The sequence below is a fragment of the Enhydra lutris genome, unplaced genomic scaffold, assembly GCF_002288905.1.
Source record: "Enhydra lutris kenyoni isolate GAN:26980312 unplaced genomic scaffold, ASM228890v2 scaffoldscaffold66, whole genome shotgun sequence".
NCBI lineage: Eukaryota > Metazoa > Chordata > Mammalia > Carnivora > Mustelidae > Enhydra > Enhydra lutris.
The window spans coordinates 6,787,131-6,805,265 of record NW_019154150.1 but is presented as its reverse complement, the minus strand read 5'-3'; the positions used below and the strand labels follow the sequence as shown (position 1 = coordinate 6,805,265).

Sequence of the window (18,135 nt, the reverse complement as noted above, 5' to 3'; positions counted from 1 at the left end):
TGACTCTGAATCAGATAGAGGCCAAGACTCAAGACCAAATCCATCTGAGGCCTCCCTTCATAGGCCCTTTTAAACACCAGGCAGTCACCAGCCTGGTCCAAAGCAGGTTTGGTCCCAGACCAGCCCACAGCAAGCCCGCACCAAGCACCCACCTTCCGAATGACGTCTCGCAGAGCAAAATACTTCTCAGTGAGGTCCCCTGCCTCGCTCAGTGGGGCGTCATAGTCGTAGCTGGTGGGCTGCGCTTTGTAGGGCATGTTGGCTCCTAGAAGACAAAAACAGCCGCTAGTTACCAGCTAATTACTAGGCTTTCCCCCGGGACAAGCTCTTTGGGATTTACGGGCTCAGGGCCGTGGAGAGAGAAAATAAAGGACACATTAAAAACCAACTATCAAGCAATAGAGAGGGGCCTGAGTTATCAGGGTTTAGAGAAATGGCATTTCTTCCTGCATGTGGCCCTCACCAAAGCACCTGAGAGTCTACAAGGCCCTGTCCCCACCCATTCTCTCAGCCAGAGCTGTTAGCAGAGATCCCAGCGGGTATCACCACCCTTGAACCAGCAGGGAAGCTGAAGGTCTCCCTGAACCCAGCTCCATGTCTCACAACTAGGAGTGGCAGGGCTTCTGGCATGACCCATACCTCTCACTGATAACCCCAAAGTCTGAGATCTTTTCCATGCCCTCGGACCAAGGATTAGCTGAACACAACCGAGGGGTTATCAGAACACACAAAGTAGGAGATGACTGAGACACACATCGGTCCCCAGATTCAAATGGAACCCTAAGGTCTTTGTAACGTCTGCAGTCAGAGGTGCTGTGGTGTCCTCTCATATCCCCTTCAGGAGCAAGTCAAGCCCTCACGGCCCCAGCTGCTGGGAGGTTTAGCTGCTGCTGGCTCTCAGATGTGTCCCTCTGTTCATAGGCCTTGCCTGTGGCCTTGCCTAGGTTATGGCCCTCCGGGGAGAGCCCATACCCAATGACTGGCCAAGGGGGTGCTGCAAAACCTAGGTCCTGTCTGTCCAAGCTGCAGAGCTCCCTCTAGAACCAGCTGAGCCACCTTCAGAGCTCATTGCTCAACATCTTCCTCTGCCCACGTCTGCCACCCACACTCTCGAAAGGTGCTGCTCCTGGGATTGCGCCCCAATAAACCTCCTGCTGGGCACCCTCAGTCTGTCTCCCAGGAGATGAAACCCACAACAGAGCCTGAGAACTAATGCCGAAAAAGACAAGAAAAGTAGATGGCTTGGCAATTATCGTTCCAGCAGCAGAGTCTCGAGCAGACGCTCCTCCCCTTGTCACAGACGTTCACAGGTAGGAGATTGGGTCCAACAATGGGCAGTGATCCTCTGCTCCTATTAGAAAACTCACCCATGCCACACAGAGAGCTTGTCCAGATTCCTGAGCCCCACCCCACCTGAGATTCTGAGTTGGTAAGTCTGTGGTGGACCTGGGACTCTGCATTCCTAATAGACGCCCAGGTGATGCTGATGCTGCCCTCCGCGGACCACCAAGGCTCTGGGCCAGCCCTTTCTCTTCTACTCCAGAGAGCATTTGACAACACAAGGGTATGAGAATAAAGCTGCTTTCGGATCATCTTAGAGCCAAGCTAATTTTTAAGCAAATGAGGCACAAAATCTGATCGTTCACCTATGATTTAGTAGTAAGTTCCTTTGACCAATCCTCCAGCCCACAAATGATGGAGCTGCCTTGGGTGAGCCTACTGGTGGGGAAGCTGACAGATGAGCTAGGCTGACGATCAGCTCATGGTTTCATCAGTTCTTTGTGAAAAATCCACCCTTCTGGAGGACCTGGACCACTCAGGCAACTGAACTGACCCAGTTCTATGACCTTTCCCATCTTTTGTATTATCAGAGGCAGCGGCCTGCCAACAGGCCCACCGGCCTGTGGGGATACATACATTAAAGCACATCCTTTGCTGTGAGATGCAAAGGAAAATAAAACCACATCCCTTGTTGCAAGGAGCTCACCCCTTTGGTGGCCCCTCCTCTAGCTCTAATGTGGCAGTCACCTTGCCCCCCCCCACCCTGGGCCCCCAGTTCCTATGCACATATTCATGGCACCACACTAGCTTCCTGAACATTGGAGGTGGGTGTGGCCTCATTGACTTGCCCTGAGCTCAATCAGTGGTTACCAAGTTGAATTGAACGATGTAACTCACAGATGGGGATGCACACAGGCAGAGTGTGGTGCATGTGCCTGCGTGAGCAGGTGTATCTACTGTGGGCAGAATGGGCAGGGAGCTCCCCGCCAGGGGTTTTGCTCTCATTGCTCTCTGTGGGAATCTGGCCTGAAGAGCAGCTGCTAAGAAGCACAGACTGGCCCTCCTCCATGTCCCCAAAGAGGCCAAGCACTGGGGCAGGTGAGAGAGGCCCACAAACACAGGTGGGGCTGGTGGGGTTTCAGGATGCAGGAGGTGATATGAGGCCCATGACCAGCTTTCAAGGCCCAGGTCTGAGGCCAGCCCTAGCCCCTGCCAGCCGAAGGGGAAACGTGGACTTTTTTTGGGTACCCTGCTTTTCTAATCTGTAAAATGGGTCCATAATCTCTGGCACAGATGAGACTGCTATGAGGCCTAAATGGGGAAAACAGAGGCAGAAAAGAGACTTTAATGGTTTCTGGCAGGGTTGGGAGCAATGCAACAGACTTTTTCTGGAAGGACAACTTCCATTTTCTGAGTGGTTGTTCTTATCTTACTTTTTTAAAAAGAAGAATATATCATTTTAAGTAAAATAATACAAAATTAAAAAAAAAATAGTACCATGGACTGTAAAGATTCCCAAAAATATCAGTCCTTATTCCTGGACTGGATGCTTGGCACAACTCCATGAATAGAAGGTAGGTGGAATCCTTATCTACTGAATGAAAAAGGTATCACAAAGTCTTAACTGTTTCTAACAAGAACATGAACACACAGACATGATCTAAGACTTCAATGAGCAAGCCTGGCATACTATGATCTTTTAAGAAGTGACATTTGAGTTTTGCAGAATCTCCATTTCTTGGCTCTGGTAATAGTAGTAACATCAGGAACACCTGTAAGCGAAGTCTTCTCCTAGCCCATCCCACCCTGCACGAAAGAGAGCAGTTCACAGGAGCTGTACCACCCAATTACAGATCCTCGGAGACTCAGGCCCAAATGAAGCTTCCAAAACTCAGCACTGAGGGGCATCTTCAATGATTCAGAGAGAAAAATGCAGGTGTGGAGAGGGTGAGCAATGAGCCGGAGGGAAGAAAACTAACATGGTTTGTCTGCAAAAATCAAGGGCAATGAAGAGAATTTTGTCATAATTTTTCCTACTAAAAAAAATAAAAAGAGGGCGCCTGAGTGACTCAGCCGTTAAGCATCTGCTTTCGGCTCAGGTCATGATCCCAGGGTCCTGGGATCGAGCCCCACATTGGGCTCCCTGCTCAGCAGGGGGCTTGCTTCTCCCTCTCCCACTCCTCCTGCTTGTGTTCCCTCTCTGTGTCTCTCTCTGTTAAATAAATGAATCTTTAAAAAATAATAATGTTAAACATAAAAATAAATAAAAAGAGACCATATAGGAATTAAAAATGGTATGGTACAGTCATTTTGGAAAACACCATAGCAGTTCCTCAAACACTAAGCACAGAGTTAGTTATACCACATGACCCAGCAATTGCACTGAGATATACACCCAAAAGAACTCAAATGAGGACTCAAACGAATACTTCCGTGTTAGCATTCATAGCAACATTATTTATAATGGTCAAAAAGTGGAAACAACTCAAATACCCATCAACTGACAAATGGATACACAAAACACTGTGTATTGATACAATAGAATATTATTTGTCAGTAAAAAAAATAAAGTGCTGACCTATGTTACAAAACCGATGGCCCTGGAAAAGATTACGCTAAATGAAAGAAGCCAGATACAAAATACCACATATTGTATAATTCTCTTTATGAGAAATGTCCAGAATAGGCAAATCCATAAAGACAGACAGTACAGATGAGTGGTTGCTAAGAACTGGGAGGAGGGAGAGTAGGGAGTTTTTCGGGTAAGGGGTTTCTTTTTAGGGTAGTGAAAACGTTCTGGAATTGGATGGTGGTAATGGTTGCAGAGCTCTGTGATATACTAAATACCACTAAACAGTACGCTTTAAAATTGTGATTTTTATGGTGTGTGAATTCTATGTCAACAAAACATTAAAAAAAAGAAGAAGAAGAAGAAGAAGAAGAAAAAGATCATAGCAGAATACATGGGCAAGTAAGCTATTGCCCAGCTACTTGTTTTAAAACAATAAGGTTGCTGGGGCACCTGGCTGGCTCAGTTGGAAGAGCACATGACTCTTGATCTCGAGGTTGATGAGTTTGAGCCCCTCACTAGGTGTCGAGATTACTTAAAAAAAAAAAAAAAAAAGTAAACTTTAAAAAATTAGAAAAAAATAAAACAGTAAGGTTTCTAAGTGCACATGTTCCTTAAAATTTTTTTTAATGATTTAAAAAATGATATAGGCAGTTTTTATAATATCAGGAAATTTGGGAATAAACAAAAATAGAAAATAAAAATTGTCTGTAGGTACTCCCTACCCCCAAATCAAGCACCAGAAACCTTCTAGCATAAGCTTCCACAACCTGTAGGATTGTTCTTACCATTCCAATAGGCAAAATTGGTCCCACCTATAAACATGTACCTACAAGGAAACAAGAGAATAGACATACTTCACTGTGAGCCCACAGCTGTGGAGGGGGCCCTGCCCTCCAGAAATGGACACTCACAGGTTCACATTCGCCCCACGGGCAAGTATATCATGGAGGGAGGAAGCCACCACTTCAGTCTTCACTGTTGAGTGAGGTTGGCCCCAGTGGTCTAACCAGCCGGTATAGAATTCAGAATTCACCTAGAAGGACAAGAGGACATGGAGCTTAGGATGGACTTAGGACCTTCGGAGCCTGGCACCTCCCAGTACCTTTCACCCTCTCTACTCCACCAAACGACGGGTGGAGAACCGTGTTACAGGTCCTGCTTAGCTCAGAGCTGGGAGACCAGGGGTGGGGGGCTCCAATGACAGCACTGCCCAAATACAGTTTTTAGGTGCCGACAATACAGAAATTCCTGAAAAGTTGTCCTGCAACAAAATTTTGTCAGCCAACCCTGAGTTTAAATGAGGCAGGAAAGTTTGTTGGGCAAAAGAATTGGGTGGCAAAATATTTTAATAAAATTATCCGATCTAAGTTCGCCTTTTATGTCAGTCCGGATTTTTAAGTCCCAGGTTGACTTAAGGTGAGGGGAACTCATCCAAGTATTCTGCCAGGTGGGCCCCACTCACTTCATGTTTCTCTTGAGCAATTACCCTGCCACGCCCTTTGTCTCAAGAAGGAGAAAGAAGTCTGGATGTCTTCTGGGGCCTTCTTGTCTCAGGGTCTAGGAAATCCCCCCACCACGCCCCGAGTTTGTGAATGCAGGCTCTCCATGGCTCACCGAGCAGCAGAGGCTCTGTGCACAGGTGGGGCAGCCTGATCCCACGGCCAGAGAAAGCAAGGACTCACCCCCCCAGTTAGTAGCAAGCCACCTCACCTCAACCCACACCTCACCTCCAATTCTTACCAATGGTCCTTTGGGCTCACTCTTTCTCTGGATTTCGAAAGCAGCAGTGATGTTGGCACCTGAAAATTATGAGAGAGAGAAGAAAGGTCAGTCATTGGAATGATAAGAAGTTAAGTAAAAATAGCCCTTCACAGACCTTCAGCCTGAGGCCTCGCCCTTCGCCACACACTGTGGGCCTAGAACACCTCCCAGCCAGCTGTAGGCTGGCCCCGGACCATGCACCCACCGGACATGTGGGGACCACGGAATGCTGCTTCCTCTCTGAGAGGTCCCCTTGGCCTCTCCTGACTACATCGCCTCAGGAGATCATGTCATAGGTTTGTCTGAGTTTCCCCAAGGTCTGGATACGTGTTTTGTGTTCTCTCTTCAAATAGACATCTGACCTAGATGCTCCCTATAGGATGTGCTTGCTTTGTTTTGTTTAAAGATTTTATTCATTCATTTGAGAGAGCGAGCACAGGCAGGGGGAGAGGTAGAGGGAGAGGGAGAAGCAGACTCCTGCTGAGCAGAGAGCCCTATGTGGGGCTTGAACCCAGGACCCTGAGATCACGATCTGAGCCGAAGGCAGAGGCTTAACCCACTGAGCCATCCAGGTGCCCCGATGGGCTTGCTTTGAAATTACTTCCTTGCAACCTCCACAGCATCACACACATAATAGTACCATGGGTATCTGCCCAGTAATTAACAAATCAAAGGGATGGATGTGGTCTTTCTGCCTGAATCATGGCATATACGCTGATTTTGAATTTGTACATCATCAGACATCCCAGGCTACATGCTCCTAAGTTTTCCTTCTAAAATATCCCATTAAGATGCCTGCATGTGAGCTTGCCCCTGGGGTATTCTTTGTCCCTCCCCCTCTAAAGGGAATGAAGCTCTCCCCACAGAGGGGCAGGCTGCCCTTCTTCAGTGACCGAGCAACCACAAAGGGTGTCTCTCTAGCCAAAGCCGTGGACACCCTGACCCCAGACTTCACAATCCACTTCCCACAGCAAGTACCCAGAGTGGAGACTACAGCAGCCAAGACCTCCCAATAACCTCTTGCTTTCTGTAAGGCCAGGTTTCAGGAGAGAACGTGCCCATCCAGAGTAGAATCCTCTTTACTTTATGGCTGTGAATGTCCCACTGTTAAGCGTCGGGCGGCATCCGGATCTCTCCGTTCTGTTCCCATGCACTTCCTCCTGTGACCTGACCCCGGCACTGCCCCCGTCCCACACACATGAATGAGGCCCCCATAAGCCCCACCTGCCCCAAGTCCACGGGCCCTCCAGGGGGCCGTCCTTCATCCCAGAGCCGCAGCCACTGCGCCATCACCCCACACAGGTAATGTTTCGAACAAACCCAGAATAACCTTCCCATTGTTTCTCCCAACAGAAAGATACTGCACTTCTTCATCACTGTGGTGGGAAAAGTGCCAAAGTGGGAGGAAACCAGCAGGCCATCACCAAATGCCCGCTGCCACACATCCTGTGTCTAGAAACACTAGATTCACTTAAAGCTAGTAGTCCTTTTCTTTTTTGCTAATGTAGAGGAATGCCTTTAAAACTACTGTTGGTAGGAATGCAAGTTGGTGCAGCCACTTTGGAAAACAGTTTGGAGATTCCTTAAGAAATGAAAAATAGAGCTTCCCTATGACCCTGCAATTGCACTACTGGGTATTTACCCCAAAGATACAGATGTAGTGAAAAGAAGGGCCATCTGTACCCCAATGTTTATAGCAGCAATGGCCACGGTCGCCAAACTGTGGAAAGAACCAAGATGCCCTTCAACGGATGAATGGATAAGGAAGATGTGGTCCATATACACTATGGAGTATTATGCCTCCATCAGAAAGGATAAATACCCAACTTTTGTAGCAACATGGACGGGACTGGAAGAGATTATGCTGAGAGAAATAAGTCAATTATAAGTCAGTAAGTCAAGAGGAGTCAATTATATGGTTTCACTCACTTGTGGAACATAAGGAATAACACAGAGGACATGGGGAGATGGAGAGGAGAAGGGAGTTGGGGGAAATTGAAGGGGGAGATGAACCATGAGAGACTATGGACTCTGAGAAGTATCTGAGGGTTTTGGAGGGGTGGGGGGTGGGAGGTTGTGGGAGTCTGGTGGTGGGTATTATGGAGGGCATGTATTTTTTTTTTTTTTTAAGATTTTATTTATTATTTATTTATTTGTCAGAGAGAGAGAGAGAATGAGAGTGAGCACAAGCAGGCAGAGGCAGAGGGAGAAGCAGGCTCCCTGCCAAGCAAGGAGCCCCATGCGGGACTCGATCCCAGAATCATGACCTGAGCCCAAGGCAGCGGCTTAACCGAGCCACCCAGGCGTCCCTGGAGGGCATGTATTGCATGGAGCACTGGGTGTGGTGCATAAACAATGAATTCTGTTACACTGAAAAGAAATTTAAAAACAATAAAAATTAAAAAAAAATTTAAAATCAAAGTTCAACTTCAGTCTTCTGTACACCTGTCTTGAAAGAGAGCCAGTGCTGCATGTGGAATGTGAGTGGGCTGTCGTACCTCTCAGCCAGCAAGGCAGTGGGGTCTTCATGGTACCTGAAGAGCAGGCCTTTTTTTTTTTTTAGGGGAGACGGGAAGGGAGTTAACACTTACTTTGAAATAATCTCAAACTTAAAGAAGAGTTGTGAGAATAAAGAACTCATAATCCCAAAGAACCAAGATTCCCCAATTGTTAATATTTTGTCACGCTTGCTTTACCAGTGTGTCTCTCTCTCTCTCAACACACTTATTTTTTTCTGAGCCATTTGTCAGTAAGTTGCACACAGGAGGGCCCTTTACCCTTAAATACTTCAGTGTACGTTCCCTAAGAGCAAGAGCATCCTTTACATAAACACAATAAAATTATTAAAAAAACAGGAAATTAACATGGAGACAATCCTATTATCTAATCTACAGAATTGATTCCAAAAAATTAGATTGTCCCAATAACGTCCTTCACAGCATAGAAAGGTAAAAGCAAGCAAGTCCAATCTGGGAGCCTTTTCAGGAGTATACGCTACCTTGTCGGTGGCAGGTCCTTCATGAAAGCTGCTCTCTTAACATTTACGACAGCTAGGAGCCCCCCACCAGCCATGCTGGCCGCCCCCAGAGCCTCCCGAGCCAGGGGAGACGATCTGTGCGGCATCTACGGACCACCTGTGGGCCCTCACTGTCCACAGCGCTGAGTTCAGAACAGGAGGGCAGGGAAGTTCCCAGCACTCCGGGCGGACAGGCCCGAAGGGACAGCCCTGAAAGGTGACTGCTTCGGGGCAGAGCTCCTGGCAGCAGTCCCTAAGACAACAGAGCTCTGGGCTCTGGGCTCCAGGTGTGCTCACCAGTGCTAAAAACAGAGCTCTTGCCCCTAAAGGGCCAATCAGCTTAAATGAAATCACCTGTACACTGGAGGCTGCTTTATTCATTCTTCCATTTCACCTGTTCCTTGGTAACGGAAAATCTGAGATCTCATTCAATGTACCCACTTAAAACACAGCTGCCCTGAGCGACTGGTGGGTTTCACTGCCCAGCCCGCACGGCCTGAGCTGGATTTGACTGTGACTACAAACACCGACCTGGTCCGAAGTCCACTGTGGCATAGAGCCCCTGCAGGGCCCCGCACTGCAGGAACGGCTCAAGTGCCCCATCCGTGGTAAACAGGAGCACGTCCTTGCCCAGGTGGTAGTGGAAGAGCTTCTGCAGGAAGCGCAGGTAGTCGTAATCACAGGTGAAGTAGCTGCCGTATTCGTTTTCAACCTACAAGTCACAGAAGAGGCAGGGGAATCAGGAGAGCCCAATATGCTCATTCCAGCGCCAGCTTCAGTTTGCAGACGGCACCTGGGCATCTGTGAGGTGACAAGGCCCAAGGATTGCCAAAACTACTTCCTGATCTCGATCCTCCGAGCTCATTTTCCAAAGAGCAGCTCAGCATAAAAACTTACCTTCTACTACTTCCCACTTCACCAAAGAAAGAACAACAAAAACCACCAGGTCGGTTTCGGATTGGAGTGACGTTCTAGCCTATACCAAATAACAGATACTTTAAATGTTACACAAATAAGATCTCCCCATGGAAGAATATTAGAAAATGGGGGGAAATGCAAAGAAAATAGAAAAATCATGTGTTAATTCCTTTAGCTAGAGATAAGTGCTACAAGCATTCCGACTTAGTCTTCCAGATTGACACACGTACACGCACCCTAAATATACACGATACAGTCAGTGTTCTCTGTTCTCAGAACTGGTATCCTATTGTTGCACCACTTGTAACCTTAGCTCCGCACTGTAACACACTATGCAAAATGTCCATGGCAGTCACGAGGGCAAATGCTGGATAAGGATGTACCATCATTTCCCTGATCTACTGCCAAACACTTGGGCAGTCCTCCTTTTCGTACTCCATCACCAATGCTCAGTCTGTGTTCAGTAGCATCCGTGGTTTTCCACCAGGAGTTATTCCCCCCGTCCCCGCCCCCGCAGGGAATATATGACAATGTCTGCAGCTCTTTTGGGTTGTCACAAGGGGCAGGGGGTGAGAGAGTGTGCGGCTGGCTTCCCCAGTGGGTAGAGGCCAAGGGAGGCCCCCAAACTTCCCGCCTGCCAGCCTCCACAACAAAGGATTATCAGGCGCAGGAGGGCAACAGTACTGAGGGCGGGAGACTCTGCCCCACGCCACGCATTTTCACTTTCTCGAGTTCTCGATGGGGGTGGACAGCGCCCCGAAAGAGGTGAAAGTGGATTCTTATAGGAGAAAAGAACACCTTACTCTTTTTTATCTGTAAAACACAGATATACATACGCTTATACAGTAGATGGAAAGCATTACAATTTCGTGGGGGGGGCAATTAGACAAAAGTGTCTAAAGAGACTCTTTAGGGGCCACAGTGAAAACAAGGTGAAGAAACATTGCTGTAAAGCAATAAAATGAACGGCCTTCAGCTCCACCCAATACACGAAAGAGTCTTAGAGCTGCAATGCTGAGTGAGGGAAGCAATACAGATGGCATGTCCCCCACCGAAACTTCAAACAGTCCCAACCAAACTGTAACTCTGGGTATATACGCAGGTGTTAAAAATAGAAATACCAAGAAATGAACGGCCGTGGAAAAGACACCAGGGAAACTTCTCGGGTGCTGGCCACATGTTAGTTCCCATACTGGGTGGTGGTTCCCATCCTAATACTTCATTACACCACACACTGGTGTCCGAGTTCACAATTTTACAAAAATGAGAAAAATACCTGGCCATCCAATTTCAACCTGCACTTGAGACAAAATAAATTGTGATCCTGGAGATCCAGAGTCATTAAACACAAGCACAAGAAACTGGGAACCCCTACAAGAGAGGTAGCTGGGAGAGACCAGTAAGGAAGCTTCCCCACAGGGGCCGCCCAGGGCAGCTGTAGGGGCAGAGGCACTGTTCCAGGAAGAAGACAGGTAGTGAGTACTCCCTGTCTGCTAGATGTAGCTTTGTATGGCCTGTGGACAGTCAGGGAGGAGGCACAGGACCGTGAAGGACTGAATGCCACCACCCTTCTCTGCACAGGGCTGCTTCCCGAACAGTTCAATGAATGACTCTCTCCCCAGACAGAGGGGATCCCTCTGATAACACTTTCATGTTGCAGATTCAGACTGTAGTGAGTATGCCCAGCGCCAAGAGCTTCACTGGTCCTGAAGCCACCCTGGAAAATGAGGACTTTGCTCCTCACACAGAGCAGGAAACCCCTCCTTGGGGCTCCTGACACTTTGATTGATCCTACAGGTGTGCCTTTGGAAATAATTGAGAGCCACTTGAAGAAAAGCTTTGCAAATACTGGCAAGATACTTTCCTCATTTTCTTTTTCTCCCCTCTTTTAACACGATCTATTTAAATGGGTATGTGTTCCTTTGTCTTCTGGTCATCCACAAGTTCAGAGCTAGCTCCAGGGTCAGCTCGAGCAACTAAGTGGGCCAGAGCCTTTGCGTTTCGTCTTCCTCTCTGCCCAACACCGCAGCCCAGCCCAAAGCTCATTTAAGGTCACTTTTTTTTTTTTTAAGATTTTTTATTTATTTATTTGACAGGTAGAGATCACAAGTAGGCAGAGAGAGATAGAGGAGGAAGCAGGCTCGATGTGGGGCTCGATCCTAGGACCCTGAGATCATGACCTGAGCTAAAGGCAGAGGTTTAACCCACTGAGCCACCCAGGTGCCCCTAAGGTCACTTATTTTTTCAAGCTTTGACTACGCAGGATCATGATGACTATTATCAGGAGTGTACGTTAAAATAAACAGGCTTATAAGAAATGCATGAATACAGTTTGGCTAGATTATTAGAAAAAAAGGTCCATGTTTGCAAGGCAGCTCAGAGCTGTGGGCATGGGCGTTGGAGGCCCAGCTGTCACGCCCAAGTGTCAGCTGTGCCATCTCTTTCCCACGGGACTCTGCCTGTGAAACAGTGTCATCAGTGAGAGGCCAACGAGTCCCCTTCGTGGGACCGTCATGAGGATTAGCCAATTCACCTCATGAATACTTGGCACCCAGTCAGGGCTCCCAGAGCTCCTCAGAGGACACTCATATGCGACATTAGAGTCAACCAGAGAGAGACAGGGGTGGTATGCAGACAGGGAAGGTGAGAGGAAAGAAACACAGACAAGTCATGGTGAGATTCAGAGGAACGCTTGATTTTTTTAGAGCAAGGGGTCAGTCAACCTTTTCAATCAAGGGCTACAGGGTAAGTATTTTAGCGTCTGTGGCCACAGGTCTCTGCACCGCTGAACTCTGCTACTGACGTGCAAAAGCAGCCAAAGACCACACAAGAACAACTGGGCGGGGCCGGGTGCCAACGTAACTTTGTTTACAAAAACAGGCCACAGTGGTCCTCGTTCGATCAAGAGTAACGGGCTCATCCTGTGAGCTCCTTAATAATGAAGCCACAGGCACTGGGGACCTTTACTGTCACTGAACTTCCACAACATCAGGTAGAAGCAGGGCGACGAATACCCCGGTACACCAGAGGAAGCGAAGTTGTGCATGAAAGGGCCCCACTCCGATCATTTTCATCTTGGGTATTATTAAGAGGCATCAGCGGCTTTACTTACCTTAGGCGTGGTCTTGGTACAAACTGCGATAAACATCCTCACAGGCCAACCAGCTTAGATGGCACTGGCCTAGCCAATCCCTCCAGAACAGAACACTTGCTACATGGCTGGGTCGCTAGGATGAATAAAGGACCAGGCTGGCTCGCTGCACCTCAAGACAAGAGCCTCATTCTTGCCCTGCCTGCAGACAAACAGGGGTCTCTTTGGACTCTCCAGGCACCCAGAAAAGAGCACAAACACGGTAAACTGAGTCAAGCCATCATTTTGCCCCATGGCCTGAATGTAGACAAGATGGAAATCAGCTTTTTTTTTTTTTTTAATGAGATTTTACTTATTTATTTGACAGAGAGAGAGCAAGAGAGCGAGAGCACAAGCAGGGGGAGTAGCAGAGGAGAGGGAGAAACAGGGTCCCACTGGGCAGGGAGCCCAAAGTGGGTCTCAATCAAAGGACCCTTGGATCATGACCTGAGCCGAAGGCAGATGCTTAACTGACTGAGCTACCCAGACGTCCCCAAAAATCAGCTTTTACAGAAACTTCTGCATACCAAAATTTTGCAAAGCAATGCCAATTTTCTGACCCATTGGCTTTCTATTCCATTCTAGAGCCAGTTGGTGGGCATGTGAGGAATAGTGACCTGTGGCGTGACCTCACAGCTGCCAGTCACATACATGGGGAACAGAAGAGAATGGAGACGCCCGTGGTCAGGGATGAACACAGACAGACTGCCACAAGTACCTCACAAACAGAGGCACTAACAGAGGTTCTGAGTCATGTGGACATCAACTAAGCCAACTGGGCAGGCGTCCAGACAGAGTGCCTACTGGGACTGCCCTCAAACGACAAGAGGCCACCATGAATTTGGTGTACAGTAGGAAGAATTTTTTTTTTTTTAGATTTTTTTTGTGAGAGAAAGAGGAGGAGAGAGAGAGAACATGAGAAAGGTGAGAAGGAGAGAGAGAAGCAGACTCCCCACTGAGCAGGGAGCCCGACGTGGGATTTGATCCCAGGACCCTGGGATCATGACCTTGAACCAAAGTCAGACGCTCAACCAATGGAGCCACCCAGGCGTACCAAAGAATTTTTAATGATGTAAAAAAATGCTTATGAAATAAGACTAAAATAAGGAAAATCGGGTAAGAAACTAGTCACACAGTTTAAACTGACTCTGTAAAAAGAAATTTTTTAAAGGCATGGGAAAAAAATTCAAGGAAATCTCCCTGAAATACGAAGAGCTCTGCTTCTGGCTCCTGCCATTTAGGTGAAAATTTGGGTTTTTCTCATATTCTTCTATAAATCCCGCACTGACTCCTTAGTTAGTGGTCAAGGGGCAAACGGACTAGGTGGCAGTCAAGCAGGTGGAGGTGTGACAGGCAAAGGAGGAGGAGGCTGGGGAGGACCCAAAGTCAAGTTCACACTGTCCAAGGCTGCGAGCAATGCCCCCAGTGTAGCCAACGTCGTTCTCCTCTGCAGCATTCACATCCGATTATGCTTTTTGTGGCATTTCGATAACCAAAAGGTACAGAAAAGTTGTGAGCAAAAATTCAGTAACTTGGAAAGAAGCAGAGACTAGAAAACGAGGAAGACTACAGAAAACCTGAGATTAAGAGAAAGGAAGAAGACCCAGCCACGCAAAGACACACTCAAGTTGCAGCCTTGAAGTCCTCATACAGAAAAATGGGCTCCTGTACACTTAACCAGTGCAGACTCAAGACAGGTGGGGGGGCATTCGGCGCTCCTTGGTCATCCCTCTGGGAGCAGCAACCTGGCCTCTCTTTACCGTGCAGTGTCGGCATGGTCCCTCTGGCCAGGTCCACCTTCTCACTGCCTCATTCGACCTCCACCTGCAGGCCAAGAGAGCAGCCATGCTCCCTTCCCACAGTACATGTCCCTACCACTGTCCTTGGTATTGGCCCTAAGCAGGAAATCTTGGCCACACTTTTGTAGGGAGCACCACGCTGCACCCCACTGTTTCAGGATGCAGCCAGCATCACATTTATTCCTTGGCAAATGACCAATGGACACACTTTAATGTTTTAACCTAAGGAATTCTGCAAACATCACAAAGTGTTGCAGGTCAAGGCCCCAGTTTTTCACAAGGGAAATACTTGGCACATGATCTACTCCATAATATCACAGTCTTTGCAGAGCAAAGAAGAGATGGAAGAAGGGGAGTGAGGGCAGGAAGTGGGAGGGAAAAAAGAACGGCCCACCAATTCACCGCATCCTCTTCCCATGCCAGCATGAACTGAGAGCTGAACCAGGACAGACACCAGAGCATTCAGTCTGTCCTGCATCCCTGCAGCCAGAGACACTAGAGAAAGAGGCCACAAGATCAGTGGACCAAGGGACCTAGGCTGCCATCCAGATTCAGCCACCTGCCAGCTGGGTGACCTTGGCTAAGTCCCTCAACCTCTCTAAGGTTCTTCTACTAAAAGAGACGGTGGCTGGAATAACTGAATAGCATCTATAGGGCAGTCAGCCTGGTATATGGCAGGCATTTAAAATGATAATGCGTCCCCACAATGCAACTTCAATAAAATCACCAGCTGTGGCACTGCCTCGCAGAGAAACAGATCTGTGTGGCTCAGAGACACATCACTTCTGCATATACCGTGGATGGATGAAAGCCCGCCCTTGCTCATCTCCGAGGTTACCTGCACCGTTATGATTGGCCCTCCATTCTGATAGAGGAGAGGCTTCATCTTGGGCAGGAGGACTCCCAGCCACTTGTCCACGGCTGCAAGGTAGTCTGGAAAACAAGACAGGTTTAACTCCACTCCATACCTATTCCTGCAAATAGACACAAGTCTGCCTCATTACCCTGGAGCTGGCCGCTGAGACCAGGATATGCTGGTTTCAATGATGATGTGAAACGGGGTGGCTGTGTGCTCTGGAAGTGTCACGGAATTTCTCCTGCAAGGAGCCACCTCCTCAATGAGCTCTCAGTGGACAAGGAACAACAGGCATGGTATCTGTCCTCGCCACTACACACAAAGCCTGGAGCCCAGGGGGCATCCAACCCATGTTTGTTGAATGAAGAAAAGAATGCCTGAATGGTGTGTCTTTCTCTCTGTCAGAGTAGGGCAGGTTGTTTTTTCCTTTTTATTTATTTTATTATTTTCAAGTTTATAAATTTGAATTCGATTTATATAGTAACATATAGTGTATTGTCAGCTTCAGAGGTAGAGTTCAGTGACTCATCAGTTGCACAGAACACCCAGTCCTCATTCCATCAAATGCTGTCCTTGATGCTCATCACCCAGTTACCCCATCCCCCACCCACCTCCCCTCCAGCAACCCTCGGTTTCTTCCCTATAGTTAAGAGTCTCTTATGGTTTGCCTCTCTCCTGTTTTTGTCTTCATTTTTCCTTCCCTTCCCCTATACTCGTCTGTTTTGTTTCTTAAATACCACATATGAGTGAGATCATATGGCATTTGTCTTCCTCTGATGGACTTAGTTCACTTATACTCTCTTATTCCATCCAACTCATTGTAAATGGCAAGATTTCATTCTTTTTGATGGCTAAGTAATATTCCATTTAGATATGAAGCACATCTTCTTTATCTATTCATCTGTCAATGGACATCTGGGCTCTTTCCACAGTTTGGCTGTTGTGGACATTGTTGCTGTCAACATTGGGGTGCACGTGCCCCTTCAGATCACTATTTCACCAAAGAAGACAACCAAATGGCAAACAGACACATGAAAAAAATGCTCAACATCACTTAGCATCAGGGAAATACAGGTCAAAACCACAGTGAGATACCACCTCACAGCAGTCAGAATGGCTAAAATTAACAAGTCAGGAAACAACAGATGTTGTTGAGGATGCAGAGAAAGGGGTACCCTCCTACACTGTTGGTGGGAATGCAAGCTGGTGTAGCCTCTCTGGAAAACAGTACAGAGGTTCCTCAAAAAGTTGAAAATAGAGCTACCTTATGGCCCAGCAAGTGCACTACTGGGTGTTTGTCCTTTTTATTTTAATTTAATCAAAGTTAGCTGCTCTTATCACCATCTCCAACACTAGCATCACAAGGAAAAACTGAAGTCTTCAGAAGACAGAAATGCAGCCAAACGGGAGCTTGTCACTGATCAGGGTGATTATTCACAGCTAAAATATTTTCTAGTTGTTTAAAAAGATAAGCAAAAGACTTCATTTACAAATCACTCTGTAAAGGCAGACAAATGAATTGCCATTTTGATTAGCTAGATGCTATCACTGGCCATGTAATTTATTGAGAAAGTAGGCAGAGAAAGCATTGAAGTGAGTCGGTAAACCACAAACAGGGCCCAATGCCAGTTCAAAGCTACCAGTTTATCAGCAAGATCTGGTCAGATAGTTCAAGTGAGCCCTATTTCCCACACATGCGATGCCTGCAGTGGACAGTGATTAACCCTCACACTTCCAGCAAGCTTTCAGAGGGACAGAAGTACCCCAGCCTTCCAAATACCTGGCACTTTGGATATAAAATGTCCAAAGATATCATAAGTAATCTCAAGACATCTGTAACAACTTACCTGGGTCTGAAGAACGGAGAATAATAGATTCTTTTAATAAGAGCCAAGCAGGTAATCCTCCCTAGGATGGGGGTGGGGGGTGGGGGAGAAAAGAGGAAGAGAAAAGCCATTATAAGGTCTGGGGATGGGGGAGGGGATAGGAATTATTTTAACAGTGAAGAAAAAAAAGTTTCATGAAGAAGGGGTATTAACTGGGCTTTCTCATTTGTAACTTTCAAGGAAATTAGAAATACAAGAGTGAAAGTCAGATGACTTTACACACATGCCATGTTTGGAGAATCAAAGCCTTTGTATAGATTATCCACTTGGCTTCTCGACTACCTTGGGCAGGAGACAGAGCCCATACCATGACCCGTTTTTTTACAATGGGGAAACTGAGCCATGTGAGTGAGCACCAAGAGGGGGATGCCTGCCTTCTGACCCTTATCGGCCCCTCTCTGCTGAGGCACCTCCAAGGTAAAGGACACACCTGTCCGGGCTACAGGGACAGGCTCAGTACACCCTGGAATTAGAGACTTATTGAAACTGCTCTCACTCACTGTCCCCCAGATCTCCAGCCGCCAGCCCAGCTGGTCGTGCACGCCAGCCAGGCAGAACCCAGCCCAGCTGTACTCACCATATCCCACTCTGCACAGATGTAGGGTCCAGGCCTCAGGATGACCAGCAGTCCCAGCTCATGGGCCAGCTTAATAAAATATTCCACATCCTGTTCCCCGGAAAACTCGTACTGTCCTGGCTGTGGCTCGTGAAAGTTCCAGGGCACGTACCTGCCAAGACACACACAGCCCCTTCCTGGAAACAGCTCAGAAATCCGGGCATTTCTGAACCATCAGTATAAGCTCCCTCCAGCAGCCCCCCAATGGAACCAAACTTAGTGGCAAGGACATGTTCAAGTTTATGACCCACAAGGAAGCCCCGTTCCTGTGTAATGACTTAAAAAAAAAAAAAAAGAGGG

General features: G+C 47.5%; 1 protein-coding gene across 1 annotated transcript in view; it reads right to left on the bottom strand.

Moving 5' to 3' along the window:
* Positions 1-18,135, bottom strand: part of LOC111159077 (galactosidase beta 1) — a 79,346-nt gene that overhangs the window by 39,941 nt on the left and 21,270 nt on the right. Inside the window, exons 3-10 of the mRNA XM_022521465.1 lie at positions 17,797-17,947; positions 17,181-17,241; positions 15,316-15,410; positions 9,162-9,342; positions 5,594-5,652; positions 4,765-4,886; positions 4,639-4,679; positions 153-265 (exon numbers count right to left, since the gene is read on the bottom strand). Of these exons, the coding sequence (XP_022377173.1) occupies positions 153-265; positions 4,639-4,679; positions 4,765-4,886; positions 5,594-5,652; positions 9,162-9,342; positions 15,316-15,410; positions 17,181-17,241; positions 17,797-17,947 (823 nt within the window). The remainder of the gene's footprint in view (positions 1-152; positions 266-4,638; positions 4,680-4,764; positions 4,887-5,593; positions 5,653-9,161; positions 9,343-15,315; positions 15,411-17,180; positions 17,242-17,796; positions 17,948-18,135) is intronic.